General features: G+C 41.6%; 1 protein-coding gene across 1 annotated transcript; it reads left to right on the forward strand.

The window, feature by feature from the left end:
* The first annotated feature begins 300 nt into the window (after positions 1 to 300).
* Positions 301 to 15495, forward strand: SLC33A1 (solute carrier family 33 member 1). The gene is made up of 6 exons (XM_035133385.3): positions 301 to 1597; positions 3720 to 3910; positions 7237 to 7421; positions 8762 to 8879; positions 9707 to 9922; positions 11108 to 15495. Exons 1-6 carry the CDS (start codon positions 820 to 822, stop codon positions 11276 to 11278), a joined length of 1659 nt encoding a protein of 552 aa, XP_034989276.1. The 5' UTR covers positions 301 to 819; the 3' UTR covers positions 11279 to 15495.
* Positions 15496 to 22966: the final 7471 nt, after the last annotated feature.

Raw genomic sequence — 22966 nt, forward strand, 5'->3', positions numbered from 1 at the left:
CCCCTACAGCTGCTCAAAAAAAAAGAACGGCAACGGACAAGCGTAGCACGCGGTTCTTCGTTTCCGGCCTCCAAAAAGCCGCTCTATCCCTCTCGGATCTTTTCCCGCCTCTGCGGCTCTGCCCTGCCTTTAAGCACCTCCTTTGAGAACCGGAAGCGAAGCTGCCGTTCCATCGAGCCGGCCAAGAGCTGCTCTATAGTTCTTTCCCTATCCATTCTTCCTCCCTCTTCCTCTTGATAGGATGGCTTCCCGGTGACGTAGCTCGCCAGCTCCTCCAGTCAGATAGGACCACGGCTGCTCAGAGTTCTTTGGCTGCCTTGGCGGTACCTTTGCGAGCCGGGTTGTGTTTCCAGCCGGGGAACTTTGACACGTCGGACCGTGCCGGGTATAAAGTGGGGTTGGGGTGGGCCTGGGGGGCCGGTAGGATTTTATTTCTCTTCCTTGCTTCCCAACGGACTTTTGGGGCCGGGAGAAGGGAAATTGGTTTTTTGTCGGCGGCCGCGACAAGGAAGAAGCTACCGCCGCCTTCCCGGCGCTGCTTTGTTTTGGTGGGGAAGCTCCGCGAGGAGGCCCGTGACTTTCAGCTGACGAGACTGAAGCCCCCGCTCCCGGGCTCTCCTCGATTTCTCCGTCCTTCTAGCGGGTGCGAGGGGACCCCTCTGACCTGGAGCGGGTTTGGCCCAGGTCGGAGGCGGAGGAGGGAAGGCCGGGCCCCTGTTCCAGGTGACGCGGAACTGGAAGCCCTGAGCTGCCCTGCTGCCGCGGCGGGGGAAAGGCTCCCCTGTCCCGAGGACGACGGCGCTGGACTACGTGTGCGACATGTCCCCCACCATCTCCTACAAAGACAGCAGCCGGCAGCGCCGGCCGGGCTCCTACCAGAACTCCGCGGATATGCTGAACAGGGAGCTCCCGCCCCCGGACTTCTGCGGGGATGGCCGCCCCGGGGCGGCCGCCGAAGTGGGAGATGACCGAGAGGCGCTTCTCCAAGAGCCGAGCGTCACACCGCTTGGGACACCTCGGGGCTACCGAGCGGAGCTGGGCAGTATCTTGCTGCTCCTCTTCCTCTACGTGCTGCAGGGCATCCCGCTGGGTCTCGCGGGCAGCATCCCGCTCATCTTGCAAAGCAAGAACGTGAGCTACACGGACCAAGCTTTCTTCAGCTTCGTCTTCTGGCCTTTCAGCTTGAAGCTGCTGTGGGCCCCCCTGGTGGATGCCGTGTACTTCAAGAGCTTTGGCCGACGCAAGTCGTGGCTTGTGCCCACTCAATACACCTTGGGGCTTTTTATGATGTACCTTTCCAGGCAGGTGGACTCTTTGCTTGGGGAGGAGGATGGCAAAAGCCCAGATGTGGTTGCCCTTACAGTGACCTTCTTCTTGTTTGAGTTTTTGGCAGCCACTCAGGACATAGCTGTAGATGGCTGGGCATTGACTATGTTGTCTCGGGAGAATGTGGGCTATGCTTCCACTTGTAACTCTGTGGGCCAGACAGCTGGCTACTTCTTGGGAAATGTCTTGTTCTTGGCTCTGGAATCAGCCTCCTTCTGCAACAAGTATTTGCGGTTTCAGCCTCAACCCAGAGGAATTGTATCGCTTTCAGGTATAAATTTTTTGAAGCGAATGTAATGATGCAGATCTATCTGAGAGCGCCTTTTATCTCCCCCCCCCAAGCTTCTATGTCCTCTTCAGGTTGACAATTGTTCATGTGTAGTGTGGTAAGAAGTGGTGATGGATTGGTCTAGCATGGAACATTTCAGGTACACCCCTCTTATAGAACTGCAAAAAGAATTACCTGTGTGGATTTGCTATTCAAGATTGCTATATCAGCTGCCCAACTTTGAAGGTTCACATTTGTTTAGTAACTGTCTGATCTTGATACGCTCTTTTGATAAAAAAGCTGCTGTGTGTGTGTGAAACCTGGAAGAACACATGCTGCTATATAAGCACACTTTGTGAAAATGCAGTGTTATCTTACAGAAGTTTTGGCACTTGCTGGTTCATGCTAGATAGCAATTCTGCATTTACACATTTTGCCCAGATTACTTTGCTTAAAAATGGAGCTGCCATGTCATCTTAATTAATTAATAAGCTAAACTAAGCTAGTTGTCCTCGTCCATGTTGCTAACAATACAGTGGAACCTCGGTTTATGAACACCTCGGTTTACGAATTTTCGGTTTACGAACACCGCAGACTCATCTGGAACGGATTAATTCACTTTCCATTACTTTCAATGGGAAAGTTCGCTTCAGTTTATGAACGCTTCAGTTTATGAACAGACTTCCGGAACCCATTACACCCATGTTTCGGGTTAAGTACGCTTCAGGTTGAGTACTCCGCGGACCCGTCTGAAACGGATTAATCCACTTTCCATTACTTTCAATGGGAAAGTTCACTTCAGTTTATGAACGCTTCAGTTTAAGTACTCTGCGGACTGTCTGGAACAGATTAATCCACTTTCTATTACTTTCAATGGGAAAGTTCGCTTCAGTTTATGAACGCTTCAGTTTATGAACAGACTTCTGGCACCAATTGTGTTCATAAACCGAGGTACCACTGTAATAATAATGAGAGGTAACATACTTCAGATACCTATGGTGAAAGGACCTAAAGCAAAATGAACGATTATAGCAGGCACGTCCAACTTCCAAGAGACTGTGATCTACTCCCACTGTAAAAAACTGGCAGTGACCTACCGATTGGATTGACCAGAGTTGTTCAACTTTTGCGGGGCAGGGGGAGGCAAAGTTGTTGAGCTTTTTTCCTTCTTTTTTTGTAGGGTGTGTGTGTGTGTGTGTCAGGAGCCCACGATCAACAGGTAGATCACGATCAACCGGTTGGACAGGCCTGAGTTATAGTATAGGTTTACAACTAGAAGCAGAATTGGTAAAGACCTGTTAAATATAGTTTTTTTCAGAATTCCCTTCAAGAATGGGAAGAGAGGCATTACTTTCACACATCTAATTTCCTGCCACCATAACATTCTGCATAAGGTTGAAATCACACAATTGAAATGTAAGGTGTAATCATATATTAAAACAGTTTAGAAGCCATTGTATTCACATGAATAGGGTGGTTCCTGAAAACATACGTCTCAATTGCCAAAGACCAGAGCAAAGAGGTGTGTCTTTAGCATATGTTGGAAATTGTGTATGTCATTGTTTTTGAGTTCACTTTTCTGAAAAAAGTGATTAATACAATATATATAATATAATGAAGGTGCAAGATGCACTTCTGTGGGGAGGGAATTCCACAAACTAGGAGCTACCACAAAGAATTCTCTCTCCCATAACACCCTGCTTGAACTTTTGAGGGCAGTGGAACTACCAAGGCGGTTCCAGTTTGTTAAGTAAGTAGGGTTCTTGAGGTTGGGGGTAAGAGTATTTGCTTAAATGAGTTCTTAATTTTTATTATTCTTAACTTAATTTGCTTATTCACATTGTGGTCTCCAAATCCATTCCTACAGGGATTAATCTGACATCTTTTCTTCTGGTAAAGATTAAGGCTGCACTATGTAGACTGCTTGTTCCTATACAGCCCCTTATTTATTTGGATGAGCTAATAATCTAGCATAAATGAATTGTTTTTATGAAAGCTATTTTTCATATTGGATGGTATGTTAATTGTTTCATGAAGGTTGCAGCTAGTCTCAGTATTGGTTTTAAATAGTAAGTTATTCACATCAAGTGTCTTCATAATGTAAAAGGTTTCATTTCCCTTTCAGATTTCCTATTTTTCTGGGGTGCTGTTTTCTTAATAACTACCACCTTGGTCGCACTCCTGAAAAAAGAAGATAGGGAAAGACACCCATCAAAAGAAGAAACAAAAGGCATCATGGATACATACAAGCTGCTCTTCTCAATAGTAAAAATGCCAGCAGTCCTTACATTTTGTGCCCTGATTTTAACAGCAAAAGTGAGTACATGATTTGTGATTATCATTTGGGAATGTGTCTCATTATTATAAGTTACTGTTATTCATGGACCTGTATGTCAGTCTTATGAGCTTCTATGCCAGAAAACATCTTAATTGAGAAGAGAGCTATTATTGATGTTTATTTATTTATTTGATTTATATACCACCCTTTAACCAAAGATCCCAGGGTGGTGTACAACATTAATAACATAATTTACGGAGCATTATAATACAAGCATAATACGGAACATAATAATAGACAACATCATAATAAAATAATCATAACAGTCCGTCCCCTCTGCCACATTTAACAGGCCATAGATTGTTTAATGGCTGAACATCCTGGTAAAGAGGAATGTTTTCACCTGGCACCTAAAAACATGTAACGCTGGCACCAGGTGAGCCTCTCTGGGAAGAGTATTTCAGAGATGAGGGAACCATCACAGAAAAGGCCCATTCTCATGTTGTAACTCTCTGAACCTTTCAGGAGTGGGGACATAGAGAAGGGCCCTGAGTGACAAGCACAAGGTCTGGATCAGTTTATATGGGGAGAGGTGGTCCTTAAGGTATTGAGGTCCTAAACCGTGTAAGTTATGAGATAGCATTGTAGCTGAGCAATATGTGTGTCATCTCAGGTATGCACTTCTGTAGGAGCAATAGATTGGGAGCCCTTTACAGACATTACTTTGTGTGCAGAGGGGGAAGCCAATGTGGTGTAATGGTTAAGAGTGTTGGACTAGAATCTGGGAGAATAGAGTTCAAATCCCCACTTGGCCATGAAGCTCACTGAGTGACCTTGTGGCAGTCGCTGCCTCTCAGCCTAACCTACTTTACAGAGTTGATGTGGGAATAAATTGAGAAGGAATGAACCAGATTAAAATACATGTCAACCTTCTGTATGTCTGGATAAGCTTGCCTAAATAAAAATGCTCTTAAAAAGGTAAAGGGACCCCTGACCATTAGGTCCAGTCACGGATGACTCTGGGGTTGCGGCGCTCATCTCGCTTCACTGGCTGAGGGAGCCAGCGTACATGGAACCAGAGCAGCACCATTTACATTCCCACCGGAGCCGTACCTATTTATCTACATGCACTTTGACGTGCTTTCGAACTGCTATGTGGGCAGGAGCTGGGACCTAACAACGGGAGCTCATCCCATCGCAGGGATTCGAACTGCTGACCTTCTGATTGGCAAGCCCTAGGCTCTGTGGTTTAGACCACAGCGCCACCCGCGTCCCTTTAAAATGCTTTTAGCTAGTGTCAAAATCATTGATGTCAATAGGCAGGGAGTTCCAATGAAATGATAACAAGATTGCATTTCTCAGTGCTTCAGGTGTTCAAACTATTGGACTCCTCAGAATTGGCATTCCAAGGGATGGCAAGCTCCCACTTTTGTTTTCTCCCTGTCTCTAACAGAGAACATAAGCCTTGTTAGCTCTGTAATGCTGACTGCTGTTACTTTTTTGTATTTTTCTACACCGTTCTCTGAGATGGGAGGGAAAAGAGGGAGCCTCATGCTCGGTCTCCATAGGGTTGCTCTTTCTTTGATTGAGAGCTCATTGAATGCAGTCAGTTGAGAGAGGAACAGAGCCGTTGTCATTGGCTCCCTGATGGCTGCAATTGAACAGTCATATCTTAACCTAATCAGCAGAGATATGAAAGGATTATGACGATTGCCCCATAGTGTGCTGCAATGGATTCTAGAAGTCCTCAATTAACCATAATTACCTCTTATGTCTGAATCAGAAAAAAAATGATTACTACAGTTTCAAGTTCCTTGTTCTGAACCTAGTCGCCATAGCCCCCCCCCTTTCTGGTTCTGACGGTTAATTGCTGGCATTGTGGCATATTGCTGCATGCCAGGGAGGGAATTGGTAGCACAGCAACAAAACTCACGGGCAGAAGGCTTGAGCATGTCTCAGCTTATTAAACTACAGCACGATCATTCAACTTTTCCTAGGGTTTTTTCTTTAAAACTTTTTGTAATTTGCAAGACTGCATAAACAATACGCTACCGAAGCTTCTCTGCCAGGGAGCTGGATTAAAAAAACAGTTGTTGAACGAGTTTGTTCTAAAAACAAACTCCGCTCCTGAGAACCAGCAGGATTGTTTCTCAGTGACTGTATCATAGCTGAAAGAGGGAGGTATTGGCATGCAAGGGGGAGCTCTGTTAAATATCCCGGAAGAAGGTCTTGCTAGACAGCTGGAACCCTGGACAAGAGTCGTCCACACTGTAACATTTTGTTGCAGTTCCTACTTGTTTAATATAAACACTGCCTCTTTGGATTGTTACTTGGGCTATATTTATGAAGCCATGCTAGCACTGCATTATTGATCAAATATAGTAATTATTTCTGTATAGCTCCCATACTTGCCCTGATATGGTTATCAGCTGTGTTGCTTCCTGACAAATGTTGGAATGATTAATTGTTCCAGAAGCTGGCATCTGAATACAAGAGACTAAAACAGATTATATTATGATTATGGTTTGGGGAAATATGTTAAAATGATGGTCAAAGTTTCTTTGGCTAAGAGCCACTGTGGTTTATAGAATAGGATAGCCTTGTAACTTAAAAAGCAATCTCAAATCAAGGTTTGATACCCTACTTTGATGGCCCACCACAAACCATGGTTTATAAACTGACACGGGCTCAGGCAAAGAAGCAAACCATGGTTTTTGCATAATGTCTAAATGTCCATGGATTTTGCATAATGTTTTATAAGCGGAGGGGCACAATTTAATTTGTCTAAGCTAGTGATTCCCAAACTGGTCCATGAACCACCCGTGGCCTGCAAGCTTCATTCAGATAGTATGTGGCATGTAATATTGATTTTTAGCTGTATTTTGATTGTTTCTTTTTATTATATTACTATTTGAATTCAATAACTGAGCAATGTAAGAGAAAAAGAAGCAATTAAAATACAATTAAAATCATACATCATCCAGTACAGTGCATTACAATTGCTGTTGTGAGCAGAAAAAAGGGGGGAATATTTGGGAACCACTGGTCTAAGCCAAAGGTGGGGTTGAGAACCTGTGGAATTGTTGGTGCCAACTCCCATAAACCTCAGTCAACATGACCAATGATCAGGGATGATTTGAGTTGTCTGAAGGACCACAGGTTTCCTTTCCCGGTCTGCTTCTTAAATACTGATTTGCTATTCTGGACCACAGTGTTGGGAGCTTGGATCTGGATTCAAGTTCCAGAAAGTCCAGGGATGGGTGACCATGAATAAGTTACCACATATCAGTACAGCAATACAACATTACAGAAAAAGTAATGTTGAAAATGTGCGTAAGATTGTAAAAAGGATTTTATGTTGCAGATTGGATTCTCAGCAGCAGATGCAGTCACAGGCCTCAAACTGGTAGAAGAAGGAGTACCTAAAGAACACTTGGCTCTTCTTGCTGTTCCAATGGTTCCACTGCAGATCATATTGCCTCTGATTATCAGCAAATACACAGCAGGTCCACAGCCCCTGAACACATTTTACAAAGCTATGCCTTTTAGGTAAAAAAACAAAAACCTCTTGATAGTTAAACCTGTTAATACACAGCTCTGTTAATGTGAAGCTATAATTTTGTAACCATTAAAAGCAATGAGATGTGCATGTTAGGCTTTTACTTGGAAAGCTTTGCAGAGGTTATTGGTTTGAAATTCCCCGCTCTTGTTTGTTACGCAATTTATAGTGAAGTGCTCCTTTACAAGAGCTGTGCTTGGTTAAAATTCCATTTGTGTCAGAACAAGTGTTTTCTTTTCCACACTTAGCTTTCATTAGATGACTTTCCCCATATGGACAAGGCTAAGTTCAAGGTATTGGTTCTGATGGAATCGGTATATCTAAATCAGTCTTTAGATACCCAATGAGTTATTTTGCTCTGCAGGAGAAGGCATCCGGCAGATACTATCTTAAAGGGAGTTCTGCATTCTGTGTGATGTTGAAACTGGGCCTTAAGTGTTGTGCCACATGCCCTTTGAAATGCCCTCCTACTAAATGTTAGATAGGTGCTGCCTCTGTAGACATTTTGACACCTGCTGAAGACCTTCCTCTTTCAACAAGTATTTTAAGTAGAGATATTTCCCAGTCTGCATCTGTATAGGAATTGTTTTTAGATGTGTTTATCGTTTTATCTTTTGTTGTCATTTGGGGGCCTTTCATTTCCATGAAGACCACAGAATGTGTCTCATGGATCACTCATTTCCTTCCAGCTTATATGGATGGGAAACAATGGGTTATGTAGGAGTATCCAACATAGTTTTTTCCATATGCTTTGGATTGGAACCTCTACATCGTCCCTCATCATTGACTGGCTGAGGCTGATGGGCCTTGGAGTGCCCATCTAGAGGGGACCATGTTGACTGTCAAAGGGCCTGATTTCAGTCTTGTATGGCCTGCCTCTTTTTAACTAGAATTCCTGAAATCCACTTGCAAAGTTGCAGATCATGGTCAAGGGGGAGACACCTTAACCATGATTTGGTAAGCAAAACCTGGATTTAGCTGCCACCTGCTGATGTTAAAAGGCCCAGGGAAGAGCAAAGTGTGTGTGACCCGGCACATTTGCACAGTTGCTTATTGTCGTGTGCAAAGCAGACGTTGTTTAAGGTGCATTACTGAATCAACCCAAGGTTCACCTAGATCAGCATTCTTCAAAATCTGCATCTGTTAGGTAGCCCACCAGAAACTGGCCAGTGAATCACCACTGGGTCATAATCTGACTCTGCCTTGCCTCAGGTCTACCCCTTGTCAAAACTTTTGGGTTGCCTTCCTAGCTTGTACTGTATTGGTTTAATGCAGACATGATGAGGAGTTTTGGGTATTCAAGGTGTTGCCCCTTATCTTTTCCCTACAGGTTACTGTTTGGGCTGGAATTTGCTTTCCTGGTTTGGTGGACTCCCAAAGTAAAATACGAAGGAGGATTTCCCATCTATTACTATATTATATTGCTTCTGAGTTATGCTTTGCATCAGGTAATAAGATTCTCTCTCTCTCTCTCTCTCTCTCTCTCTCTCTCTCTCTGTGTGTGTGTGTGTGTGTGTGTGTGTGTGTGTGTGTGTGTGTTTGAGTAATCTGTGTAGAATCTGTGTAGATACAAGGCTTTGATATATATATGAACAATGTATTGAGCTTAGGCTTTGTTACCACTTAAGGTATATTTAATTTCCTAAAATACATTTGTCTGCTATCTGCAAGTCTTTACTCTTACTGTTAATACTAGAGAAGGATGGACCAGTTTCTTTCTTTTCCATGTTAAATATAGTGGGGTAGGAGAGCTGAAAATAATGCCTGTATATTTTACGTCTGTCAACCAATGTGCCCCTTTGGTTTCAGATTATACATGGGTGGACGAGTTTATAAAGCCAGGGACATATATTTTCACAGCCCTCTGGCAGTTGTAGTGGCTCATTTACCAGAAGTAATGCATTTAGCATTAACTCTGGAAGTGTAAACTCTATTCTGACCAAACTAAGCCTAGGAGTATACAGATTGCCAGATGTGATTTTTTTTCCCCAGCTCTTCCACCGCACCATGTAAGTGTTTTCCTTACTGAAATCTTGTGTTGGAGGGTTATTTTGTTGCAAAAACACTGTTTTGTTTTGTTTTGTTTTGTTTGTAAAAGTGGGAATTTTTGGTCTTCCAAGACCCCAGCAGCTCTCAACAGCTGGCACCTTTTGACTACATTTCATGTTAAAAGGCAGCTCCACAGTGTCCATTAGACATTTCACTAAAATAACAGTTGCTACTTGAAGCTGTTCTCTTGCATTATTCTCTTTGTGTTCATTTGTCTTTCCCCCAGGTTACGCTGTACAGCATGTATGTTGCTATAATGGCTTTCAATGCCAAAGTTAGTGACCCACTCATAGGCGGAACGTACATGACACTACTTAACACAGTGTCGAATTTAGGAGGAAACTGGCCGGCAACAGTAGCTCTTTGGCTTGTGGATCCACTTACAGTGAAGGAGTGTGTCGGAGCTCAGGGACATAACTGTGGATCTGCAGCTGCTGCAGAAGTAAGTTTTTTATAAGAGATTCTTTCATTCCAACACTAGCCTTGATGCAGTGACACTAACTTTCTACACTGATATCCCCCCCCCCCATTTAAAAAGCATCTTAGGAATAGCTTTTGCTCTTGCATATTATCAAGTGAGATAATTTGCACCTCCTCTGTTAGATATGCAAGACCTTCACTTTATTCACCTTATGGGGTTTGAACAGTGCGATTTTAGCCACATAGTAGTGTGATAGCAAAGTTGTAAGACTTTTCCAGAATGCTTGTATAAGATCATCTTGAAAGAATAATTGTTCCTTCATCTTTGGCTACAACCCACATGCTTCAATTCTCTTCCTCCAGTAGACATCACTGATGGGCAATATGAAGCTTAAGGCAGCTGCATTACTCCCTACAAAAGTACTGTATAGTCTTTTAATTGAGAAGGGGGTGCATCTGGGGAAAAGCCTTTTTTCCCTAGATGCCCACCCCCTTCTTAATGTTTTTTTAAAAATTTTGCCAAGCATGTAAAGCTGAATCCACACAATTTAAATGTGCAAAAGTTACGAGTTACCTGTAATAGGAAAATTATTATTAATGGGTGGTAACCAAAGTTAGTCATACTCTGAGCAGACCTGTTGCAATTAATGGACTTTGTAACATCCCAAGTGGCACTGTGGGTTAAACCATAGAGTCTAGGGCTTGCTGATCAGAAGGTCGGCGGTTCGAATCCCTGCAATGGGGTGAGCTCCTGTTGCTCGGTCACAGCTCCTGCCCACCTAGCAGTTCGAAAGCACATCAGAGTACAAGTAGATAAATAGGGACCGCTCCGGCGGGAAGGTAAATGGCGTTTCTGTGCGTTGCTTTAGTTCGCCAGAAGCAGCTTTGTCATGCTGGCCACATGACCTGGAAGCTGTCTGCGGACAAACGCTGGCTCCCTCGGCCTATAGAGCGAGATGAGCGCCGCAACCCCAGAGTCGGACACGACTGGACCTGATGGTCAGGGGGCCGTTTACCTTTACCTAACATCCACTGATTTTAGTGGGGGTATCACTTAGTTAGATATCATCCAACATGCTATATTTTTAAGGATAAAAGCAGTGTGTTCAACTAGAATATTTCATCAATGCATTTTAACTTACCTATTCTGTTAATACATATATCCGTATAACATCTTTTGACGCCCTTTTCCCATTCTCTCTTGCAGCTTTGTACAAAAGAAGGTGGATCTTGTATTATTACCTTGGATGGTTATTACGTGGAATCCTTAATATGCGTGGCTTTGGGATTTGTTTGGTGGTTGTTTCTTGGTCCCAAATTCAAAAAGCTGCAGAACGAAAGGGCATCTTCATGGAAATGCAGGAGAACCAGTTCATAGGAAAACACTGACAAAAGTTGTTATGGTTTTATCCCATAATGAGTACACAAAAGAATAAATACATCTGTGTAGGAAAAAAAAAGGCCAGTTTATGCCAAATAACGTTCCAAAAAACCAAGCCAGGAAAGTAGTATATGGATCAGTTACAAAAGCACACACACCAACATTTCCTTAAGTTAAAAATGAATAAATAATCATACTCAAAACAGCACTTTAAAACTACAGAGCTGTTCTGCTAACTTGCAGTGTCTGCCTTTTTTCTTCTGATTGATTTCTTTAACATTATCTCTAAACAAAACTTTGATGAAACCATAACATTTTGATTTAAATGTAAGCGTTGAATGTGTATGGTAAAATAAGCTGTAGAGAGAACAATCAATTTGATACATTTTCCACGACCCCTTTTAATTGCTGACCATAACTACGCTTTATAGGAGAAAACAATGAGTATCAAAAGATTCTCTCAAATGTATTTTCCTGGCTTCTACAAGCTTTAAAGATTTATAAGAGGAATATTTTTATAGTGGTGAAAATTTACCTTTTTTGTTTTCTTTTAATGTGTACACCTGACTTCAAGGCACTTGATTTGCAAATAGAAGTGGTTTCTTCAGGGCAGCATTCATATGAGAGAAGCAGTTCACTAGGCACTTATGATGATCACACCTGGTAGAGAGGCAGGCAGGCATATTGACCTAGTACTGAAGAACAGGCTTCCAAAAGATATGGGGCACATATAAGGCCAGTGAATTCAGCTTGCTTGAAAAAGCAAATACTGTGTGCTGTTTCTCAAGGATTGCTGTTTTTTTCTTTTATGAGGCCCAAAGAGGACTAGGCAAAAGATGTGGTGCCTTTTGGAAAGAAATGGTGATGGTTTGTCTATACTTTTAATGTTTTAGGACATTCATATCGTTCTAATGTAACAGTCATTCAATCATTCCTGGCTGCTGTCTGGAATCTCCTACAACTGGTAAAGCGATTTTTGCAATTCTCATTATTAAGAGGGAAACTTCTCTTTAGTGCCTTAAGGATGTACAAGACAATGTATATCACATAAGGAAGGGGCACTGTTATAGTATGTTGTTGGATGTATTTTGTACATCTCTCATGATATTAAAATACCTTCAAAAGGTGTGGCAGGCTAGTGTCATACTCTTGATGCTGTCTCAGTTTTACTGGTTATTTCAAGAGGTCAGTTCTTTCTGAAATGGATATTAATTCTTGATTCCAAGTGAATCTGTGATTTACGGTGTACTGTTTTTCTTTTAAAGCTCTTTTCTGAGTGTAAATAAATGTTAAGCCTGTTTGAAAAGGAAGTTTACACAGCTCTTAAGCACACTTACTTGGGAGTAAATGCCACTGAAATTAGTGGGACCTACTTCCAGGGAAACAGAGTTAGGATCATAGGGTTGGAAGAGATTTTAAAACCAACAGAGAGAAAAACATTCTTAGTCTTCCCTTGATCTATATTCCTCTCCTTCTGCAGAACAAAGTGGCCCACCGTTAAGCAATGTATAACCGAAGTCACCAACACCCTAGATCCCAGTACTTAGATTTATAGCTGTTTAAGTGGTTTGTGGATTTCAGGGAACCCCTTGCAACCTTAAAACTATATTTATAGCAAGCTGTTTGTTTCTACAATAATAGGGAGGACTCCTAGACTGCTCCCAATAGGATTTTAAGATTGCAGCCTATCAATGATATTCATCAACTAGTTAAAACAGCAATACTCTGATTGAATTCATGGACCTAAACTAGATAACATCCAGGAACTACCGTACTATTTAACTAGTGACTTTGGCAGGAAGTTGGGTTACACATTGCTTCCCTATGGCCACCTGTTTAATATGTTCTGCAGGTGGGCAGTGTGTGCTGAGATTGCAGGTTGTTTGTGTGTTCTGTTGGTTGAGCTCCAATAACTTCATTTAGATTTGGCTGGTAGAATATAGGGATGCCATCTTTATTGGTCTATCCTCCGCCTTTAAAAGCTGCTTGATTTGCAGGCATTTGTTAGGTGATAATGCTGATCTCTGACAGCAAAGAGTTGCACCTATTGATTTCTATAGATCAAGCTGATGTTGAAGGCAAGGTGTCTGCTGGGTTTTGGGTCTGTTAGTAAACTTCATAGGATTTGAGACACTCTAGTCCGTCCGTTCCTCCCCCCCCCCCCCGGGCATATTCGAACATGGTGATAATGTATTAATATCTTGTAGTTCAGTTCATATGAATAATCAGACCTGTTTACTTGAATGAAAAATCCTTGGCGCTCTCACTAAGTTCTTTTAGTTTTCATTCATTGTTATTTTGTTTGCCTTAATTTTGATCCATCCCTATTGGCTAGGTGGGACAAATAAAGTGATGCTACTTTAATACTATATGTGTACGATAGTTAATGAGAGGATATTTAGTGGCTAAAACTTGTGTTTATCATTTCCATTTTTTTTTTTTTTTGCCACAGCATAAATGAAAAGCCTGTTAACAGAGAACGTTTATTAACTGTCTCTAGACAATGTTAGGGAGGGGATGCTTCTAGAAAAAAGGTGTCTGGCTTGCAGAACATGCACAGGAAATTAGCCAGTGAGGCTTTCTATGTTTTCCAGTTCTGTATTACTGATTATACAGGGTGCCAAGAAAAATAAAGGCTATGCATTTAAACAAATGTCTGATGCTGTAGAGTAAATGTTGTGAATGGCTAATAAAACTAAAACCCAGAATCGATAGCAAAGCTTGAACTAAAAGTTTCCTAAAAAATGAGAAACCTTAAAAGAAATTTCAACATACACCGAGAGTGAAAGGAGTGCTCAGCATTACTTTATTGCACTTAAACACATTTGTATTAAACTTGTGTTGAATTCTTGGACACTCATCACGGATGTGATTTTTGCATAGGAATTCCTATAGATTTGGAAGCATATCCTGAGTTGTGCCTGCACCCGAGATAGCAGAGTCTATGGAGTTGCTATAGGTTCAGCATCCACCTTTCACTTATCTGATTTGTACTAAATGAGAACAAAATGAGACCTGTAGTTATTGAAGGCTATCTGCATTATTTGAGAGGTAAATTATGCTGCTTGATATAATTTCAGGTGCAGGCTACAAATGATGTAAATTGGGGAAAAGGTCTACTTAAAGTTCTATATGGTTTTCCCTTAATTGGAGTAAATAATAACGTGATACTCTTGGCCTAAAATTGCTTCCCATTTTCAGGATAATGAGAGATTCTCTGACAGCAATTTTGATCATTCGTGGCAATCAAGTACAATTACCTCACAAAAAGTGGAACACATCTTCTCACTTGTATATAAGGTTCACAAGAAAATGTTTTCTATAGCAATAATCACGTCATGTGAAAGGAGAAATTGTCAAGGGGGGGGAGATATGCTGAGTTGTGATAAAAGTATTATTTGATGAGCTCTCATCTGCACTCTGTGGTGCTGTCTTCAGTTCTGATTAGATTTACAAAGCTTAAGTTGTTTTTTCTGGGTTTTCTATTGGCTATAAAGTTCATAGTTTGAAGAATATTCTTTTTATACTGTATATTCAAAGGTTCATCAGAGATGACTGTAGAAGTATTGAATAATAAACTTGCCTTTTTAAAAAGAAGGCTAAAACTATTTACTTGATACAAACTATATACAAAGCAAGTTAATCTACAAAGGATTTGCAGATGTACATTCTTGTTGAAGGTGTACATACTTGTTGAAGAAAAAAAACTAAAATATTGCTCAGATGGATGACAAATTGATTAAAGTGTGAAACATATAAGTAATGGCCAGGAACTCTATGAAACCAATTACTTTGACTGTAATAGAGAGTGGAAACATAAGTATAATGTATATGTTGGAATATTTTTTGACTGTTCATTTTTTTCCTTTATAATGTGCTGTAAATTGAGGCACTGGTACACAAAAAATAGGTTTGCTTTTGAAAGAGCTGTTAGTCATAATGAAGAACAGAACAGAACGGCTGGACCATTGCATGATTAAAAATAGCTGACTTGTAAAATGGAACAAACGTGTTTAATTTTTCTATTTTACCAAAAGCGTTTCCTGGGTTTTCTCTTTATGTTTAAGCTTAAAAAAAATACTTAAGTTCTGTCAGTTGATAAATATGAGACCACACAATTACCTTGCTGAAAGTGCTACGTTTACGGACCCATACCCCTTAGGAAGTCTCGGAATCTCTATCTGTTGTTTCAATAAAGCAAAATGGCAATTTTATTTTTGTTTCTGTATTCATCATCCAAACTAGTGTTGGGACCCCTATTGAGAACATTGGTTTAGAAATGTGTTCACTGCTGGCAATTGATACCAATAATCATTGCTGTGGGAATATTTTATTTTGTGCTGTATCTCCTCCTATTTTATGCCAGTGTCTGAGACACTAGGCTGTCAGAGCAGCTGGTAATTAAACCCAACAACTTAAAATGTTTATTGCATTGAGCAATAGAACAGCAGCAGCAGTTAAAACCCTTTGTGTGATAAAAACAAACTGTACAGATAAACGTTTTTTGCCTCCTGCTCAAAAGATAGCAAAGTTGTCACCAGGAAAGCATCTCTGGGGAGGGATGTTCAAAGGCAGGAGCCACCACTAAAAAGACTCTATCTTGAGTCCCTTGGTTGAATGTGGTGGTATGGAAAAAAGGTGATCTCAGGTTTTGGACTGGCTCCTGCAGGAACGACTAAACATTGAAAGCATTGTTTGAATGTGAAAGGTGACAGCCTTGCAAAATGTTTTAGGAACATTTGTGGTCCTTTCGACTGGAAATCATAGAATCATAGAGTTGGAAGAGACCACAAGGGCCATCCAGTCCAACCCCATCAAAGCATTCCTGACATATGCCTGTCAAGCCTCTGCTTAAAGACCTCCAAAGAAGGAGACTCCACCACACTCCTTGGTAGCAAGCTCCACTGTCGAACAGCTCTTACTGTCAGGAAGTTCTTCCTAATGTTTAGGTGGAATCTTTCTTGTAGCTTGAATCCATTGCTCCATGTCCACTTCTCTGGAGCAGCAGAAAACAACCTTTCACCCTCTTCTATATGACATCCTTTTATATACTGTATTTGAACATGGCTATCATATCACCCCTTAACCTTCTCTTCTCCAGGCTAAACATACCCAGCTCCCTAAGCCGTTCCTCATAAGGCATCGTTTCCAGGCCTTTGACCATTTTGGTTGCCCTCCTCTGGACACGTTCCAGATTGTCAATATCCTTCTTGAACTGTGGTGCCCAGAACTGGACACAGTACTCCAGGTGAGGTCTGACCAGAGCAGAATTCAGTGGTACTATTACTTCCCTTGATCTAGATGCTATACTCCTATTGATGCAGCCTAGAATTGCATTGGCTTTTTTAGCTGCTGCATCACACTGTTGACTCATGTCAAGTTTGTGGTCTACCAAAACTCCTAGATCCTTTTCACATGTACTGCTCTCAAGCCAGGTGTCACCCAACCTGTATTTGTGCCTGCCTTTCTTTTTTGCCCAAGTGTAGTACTTTACATTTCTCCCTGTTAAAATTCATCTTGTTTGCTTTGGCCCAGTTGCCTAATCTGTTAAGGTCATTTTGAAGTGTGATCCTGTCCTCTGGGGTATTAGCCACCCCTCCCAATTTGGTGTCATCTGCAAACTTGCTCAGGATGCCCTCAAATCCAGGCCAGGGACTGAACTTGGTTGCCTCTCCATGCAACATCTGTGACTTACAGGTTGATTTCGTATTCTCTTTTGTTTTTCACTTCCTCCAAAGAATCCCAAGCACTGTAGTTGGTTAAGGGTGCTGGGAATTGTAGCTCTGTGATTCTTTGTGGGAAGCAATGTGCTTAAAATGTACAGTGTGGGTCGGAACCAATAGTCTGGATCATGCCAGAATTGTATGCAATTGTTTCGTCGGATGCTAGTGAGATAATTCCAAGACCGCTCCAGAGTAAGTGATTCATAGCTTTGTGTATCAAGCTTGATATCCATGGATTAAAATCAGAGCAGAATATCAAAGTCAGGCACAGGGAGAGTAAAGTCCTCACTCGTTTCCCCAAGCAATTGCTCTTTTCTTGAATCACTCAGTTCCTTGCTGTGTGGGCAGCACTCAGGGTCCCTGGTTGAAAATGAAATCAATGTTCTAGAGGTGCCCAGTGGTGTTTTAAATACTGATTAGAACATGGGGATGCAAACTAAGGCCTGGGGGCCGGATCCGGCCCAATCACCTTCTAAATCCAGCCCATGGACAGTCCAGGAATCAGCATGTAGAATGTGCCCTTTTATTAAAAAGGCGTCTCTGGGTTATTTGTGGGGCATAGGAATTTGTTCATTTCCCCCCCCAAAAAAATATAGTCCAGCCCCCCATAAGGTTTGAGGGACAGTGGACCGGCCCCCTGCTGAGAAAGTTTGCTGACCCTTGGGTTAGAACTACAACCTACACAGCTGAACAAACAGATCTCCGCATGGCCCTGCCAGCACTGTGGGTGTTATTTTGTGCTTGCCTTTGGCCTCCCTGCTGCTTTTGCTTTGTCCACTCTCCAGGCAGATCTTAATCCCCTGCCTCTACTTAGAAGCTGCAAAATGAATGTTTTATGTGTGATCAGAAACTGTGTGTAACCTAGTACAGTGGTACCTCTACTTACGAATGTTTCTACTTACGAATGGAGCTCCGTCCGCCATCTTGGATGTGATTTAGATAGGATTTTTTCTACTTACGAATTTTTAGATAGGGTTGCTTCTACTTGCGAATTTTTTCTCCCAATGCATTCCTATGGGATTCGACTTACAATTTTTTTCGACTTACAAATGTGTGTTCGGAACGCATTAAATTCATAAGTAGAGGTACCACTGTAATGTCAAGCGTACGTTTGGGGGACCAGATGGAAAAGAGAGCAAGGCTCCTTACTCGGAGGTGGCCCTGTTGCTAGAGCACAAGACCCTTAATCTCAGGGTTGTGGGTTTGAGCCCCATGTTGGGCTAAAGATTCCTGCATTGCACGGCAGGGAGGGGGTTGGACTAGATGACCCTTGTGGTTTCTTTCAACTCTATGATTCTATGACTTTGTTGACTATTCCTTCTGACACATTTGCAGAAAAAAGGATTTGGGCAGCGGCAACTTGTCACTTGATGGTAAGAGCACAAACCTCAATGCCTGTGTGATGCTTAAAGGCATTGAGCCCTGGCCCTCCTTTCTACCTGGCCACCCTACCCAACTTGCAAATGTATGCCAGCTTATTATTGGCTCTGAACCTGTAGGACACTCTGCCCTCTGCTGCTAGCCAGGGAACTACCAGAAGGGAGCACCCTCTCCCTATTGGGAAGACAATCATGGCAAAGGAAAAGCCAAAGTGGGTCCCAGTCTTTGGCTAGAGAAGGTGCACCTGCAGGGAGCTTATTCCCCTACTCTTCCCTGCCACAAGGAACCCTGTAAGAAATGAATAAAGACAATAAAAGGAAAAAGAAAGATTAGCAAAATAGAGCATAGCAATCTGTAGTGCGGTAACATGTAGTTCGAGTAAATGCAATCGGAACAAAACTAAAAGCAGGAAGACACTCTTCGCAGCACATAACTTCATTATGTCAGGCTGCAATCCTAAACTCACTTAGTACCTAAGCCTAAGGCCTATGAAGTCAAGAGGGCTTGCTTCCAAGGAGACAGGTTTAGACTTGGACTATCAATGGGACTTAAATTAAGCAATGACTAACTTAATGGCATGGATTGCAATTTAAGCTGCAATCTGATGCATACTTGCTTGTGAGCAAGCCTCATTGGATTCTGTAAAACTTACTTCTGACTAGACGTGCCTAGGCTTCCTCTGAAACTTAGTCTAAATCCAACCCAATACACCAGGCATAGGCAAAGTCGGCCCTCCAGATGTTTTGGGACTACAACTCCCATCATCCCTAGCTAACAGGACCAGTGGTCAGGGATGATGGGAGTTGTAGTCCCAAAACATCTGGGGGGCCAAGTTTGCCTATGCCTGCAATACACAAACCAGTATGTGCAAAAGTTTAAAGCAGCCAGCAGAAAAATAAGTCTGTTTTGGCCACAGCATAAACTCCAAAATTGGAATAGAAAACACCTCTAAAACTCTGTGTTTAACAATAGTGGAGCCCAGGCCTGCTATCAAATTGCGCTAGAGGCTTATCAGATAGTTTATGTTGCAAACTAGATTGAGCCCTGCATAAACCAGCTAAGAATATGATTCTACAAAGAAAGCTGTTCTAATATAAACTGAGCAGAAAGGGTGTGATTTCTGAAGTGGAACAAAGTCATGGTAAAGAGAGTTATGAGATAACTCCCCTACATCTCCCCCCCCCCATTTCTTTTTTTTAGATAGAGAATGTATGTCTGTGTGTTTTCAGTGAATCATGCTGCGTACACTAGATATTTCCAGACTATTTGCACGGCTTCTATTTGAAGAAAATATTAATGTGAAGGAATGGGATCTCCTACTGTGACAAACATCGTGTCCCTGACCAAATGTTACGTCCCAGGTGAGTAATCCTGTACATATCTACCCAGAAGAAAGATCCACTGTGTACGGTGGCATTTACTCCCAAGTAAGCTTGTGTAGGACAAGATTGCAGCCTTAAATTGGATTCAAGAGAGCTGTTGCTGCTTTTTCTTGGTGGGCTTTTTATTCATATTCACATCTAAAAAAAAATCAATTGGTATACCAATTTTGTTATAAATGTGCTTTCATCTGTTTGAAAAAACAGCAGCAGCAGCTAGCAACCTCTAGTGAGCAGAACATGAAACTACAAGGTGAGTTTACACAGCGCAGGATGGAAAACCTTTAATCCCCCAAACGTATTACTATTTATGAACCCTTGTTAAAAAAAACTTACCAGGCCGCTCAACTGAAACGCTTACTAGATACCTACTAGTGGATTTTAATCCAGAGTGCACTAAGAATGTAGCTAAATTTTGTTACTACACGTCACGACTAAGACACGCCGTAACATCAATCAATAACAGTGATAAAGCCGCCTATTAATTCATAGCGGATAACAGTTAAAGGGAACTATCCCTCATTAAATTTTAACCTAATTTTAATTTAAAATAGGATTAGGAAACAGTATTGCTCAAAGATGATACTTAAGAACTATCTATTTTATATATTATTGGGGTTTTTTGTGTGTTTTTCTCTTTTGCTGGTCTATGACCGTAATAAAGATATTATTATTATTATTATTATTATTATTTATTATTATTATTATTAATTTACTATTTACTACAAAGGGCCCTCTAGACATGTTTTTTTGTTGTAGATTCATGATGGTTTGTGCTCATCATGCTATGGGGTGGTCATACAGGATCCCACTTCCAATTTTGCTTGCTGGGAAGGATAAACTGGGAAAGTTCCATGGCGCTCATGTCATGTCCTCCTTGTGTGTTTCTCATAGATGGGCCTGATTCAACAGCCTCTTATGGTTTTTTAAAATGTTCATTTCCTCCCCTCCCTAAGCCCAGATCCTAGGGGTTTGTTTTGTTTTGGGAACAGGAGATTTCAAAATATTGACCACATAATCTCCCCTTCATCTGAACCTTCATCAGCTATTGCCCTGACAGTATAGTTAGTACAAGAAAGTGGCTGGATTCATGCTGGAGCTTGGCGAAGAGGAAGAATGCTGCGAAATGGCAATTCTAATTAAATTTACCTTTGTAAAACTAACACAAAATGGATCTTAGTCAATGAATCAAGATGACTTGGATAACGACCCATCTCCCGCAGATGACAGGGGATTAATTACAGAGCACTTTGTAAAAGAGGGGAATTATTCAAATTTCTTCGGGGGGGGGGAATCACCACATTTGTCTTTCTAAATGTGTTATGACTGGGTACTAAGTCTCTCAGTTCATATAATATGCATAATAGTGTTTCAGAAGGGATGTTTTGGTGTGTGTGGTTTAATGCAAGTATAAAGCAGTTGCCAGTTTCATTCTTTTCATTTTTTCTTTTGGTAACCTCTGATTTTAGTCTCTCGTTTGTAGCATTGGAAAGAACAGACATGCCACTTATGAGAGATCATTCTGCTATACAGCTGAGCTTCCCATAAGACACTATATAGACATATATGCATGCATAATATGAAAAAAAAAATAATTAGCAGACATTTCAATTCAAGGAAAAGAAGAAATATCTTTCTTTATCACACCATTTACTGGGTGGGGTGGGGGCGTGTGGAATGCAACAACCTCATTTGACAGATGTTCAGCTCGGATATGAGTTTCAGGTTTGAACAAAACTTTATAGGATTGCTCCTTTCTCTCCTACGGACACATTCGGTACCATATGAATGATGGCTGTAAAGCCATCTGCCATGGATGCTTTAGTCGAGATTCCTGCATTGCAGGGGGTTGGACTAGATGACCCTCTGAGTCCCTTTCAACTGTACAATTCTACAATGCTGCTTTGTTTTGGGCCAGATTGGCACTGCACTCAGGAAAAGACTCCAACAGTAGGTTTGCAGGGTTTCAGATGTGCCTGCTTGTGTGAGAGAGAACGGGTATATGTAAATGGAATAGGCTCATGGCCTCGTCTCAGCGCTTTTGGATTCACCAGCTGATGCTGTGGAGAAATGCTGTATTCTGTGACGGTCAAAGTTCGAGGCCTTGTACTGTTGCGATGTCGCAAGCATGGTTGGCAGTAATTCTGAGCGGAGAGAAAGGTGAGACTTTATTAACCAAGTAAAGTCATTCGAGATTGGACAGCTCTGATGGGCTGGATGTTCTAGTCTGTTGGGAATTAACAGAGTAAATTGAGGATAGACAGTTGGGGATTTGGAGGGGTGAGGGAGGGGCGGGGGGGCGGGCAGGCAGAAACCAGAAACCTGAATATTAATACCCAGTATGATGTTAAGGGACACGGGTGACACTGTGGTCTAAACCACTGAGCCTCTTGGGCTTGCCGATCAGAAGGTTCAGGCTGTCCTGGGTCTACTTCCCACCAGAGGAAGATTACACAAGCGAAGCTATCCAAACAGCCAGAAGTACAGGTGAAACTCAGAAAATTGGAATATCGTCGAACAGTGCATTTATTTCAGTAATGCAACTTAAAAGGTGAAACCAATATACGAGATAGATGCATGACATGCAAAGCAATATATGTCAAGCCTTTATTTGTTGTGATTGTAATTACTGTATATTCCTGAATATAAGACTACTTTTTAACCCAGGAAAATCTTCTCAAAAGTTGAGGGTCATCTTATACACCGCGTCGTATTCCTTATACGGCGAGTATATCCCAAACTCTATATTTTAACCGGAAAAGTTGGGGGTCGTCTTATACGCCCAGTCGTCTTATACACCGGAATATACGGTATTTGTCGTTGGGCGGGTCAATTATAAATGGAATGTAATTAATGAAATGTAATAGCGATGTTTATTTTTGTTTATTTTTGTATTATTGTAACTACCGGTATTTGTTTTATTACTGTGGAATTTCCAAAAGAAAGCATTTGTAAAAATTAAAATAAAAATAAAAACTAATAAGTTGCATTACTGAAATAAATGCACTTTTCGACGATATTCTAATTTTCCGAGTTTCACCTGTACTACCCGAGGACATTTCTGGGGTCAAAGACAGATTGACCCCAATTGCTAGGCTGAATTGTGGATGTATTTGGCTGGGATTAATTTGGCACTTCAGAAATGGTGTTTTGGGTCATAGAATCATAGAATTGTGGAGTTGGAAGGGACCCTCAGAGTCATC

This window comes from Zootoca vivipara, chromosome 5, assembly GCF_965207765.1.
Source record: "Zootoca vivipara chromosome 5, rZooViv2.hap1.1, whole genome shotgun sequence".
NCBI lineage: Eukaryota > Metazoa > Chordata > Lepidosauria > Squamata > Lacertidae > Zootoca > Zootoca vivipara.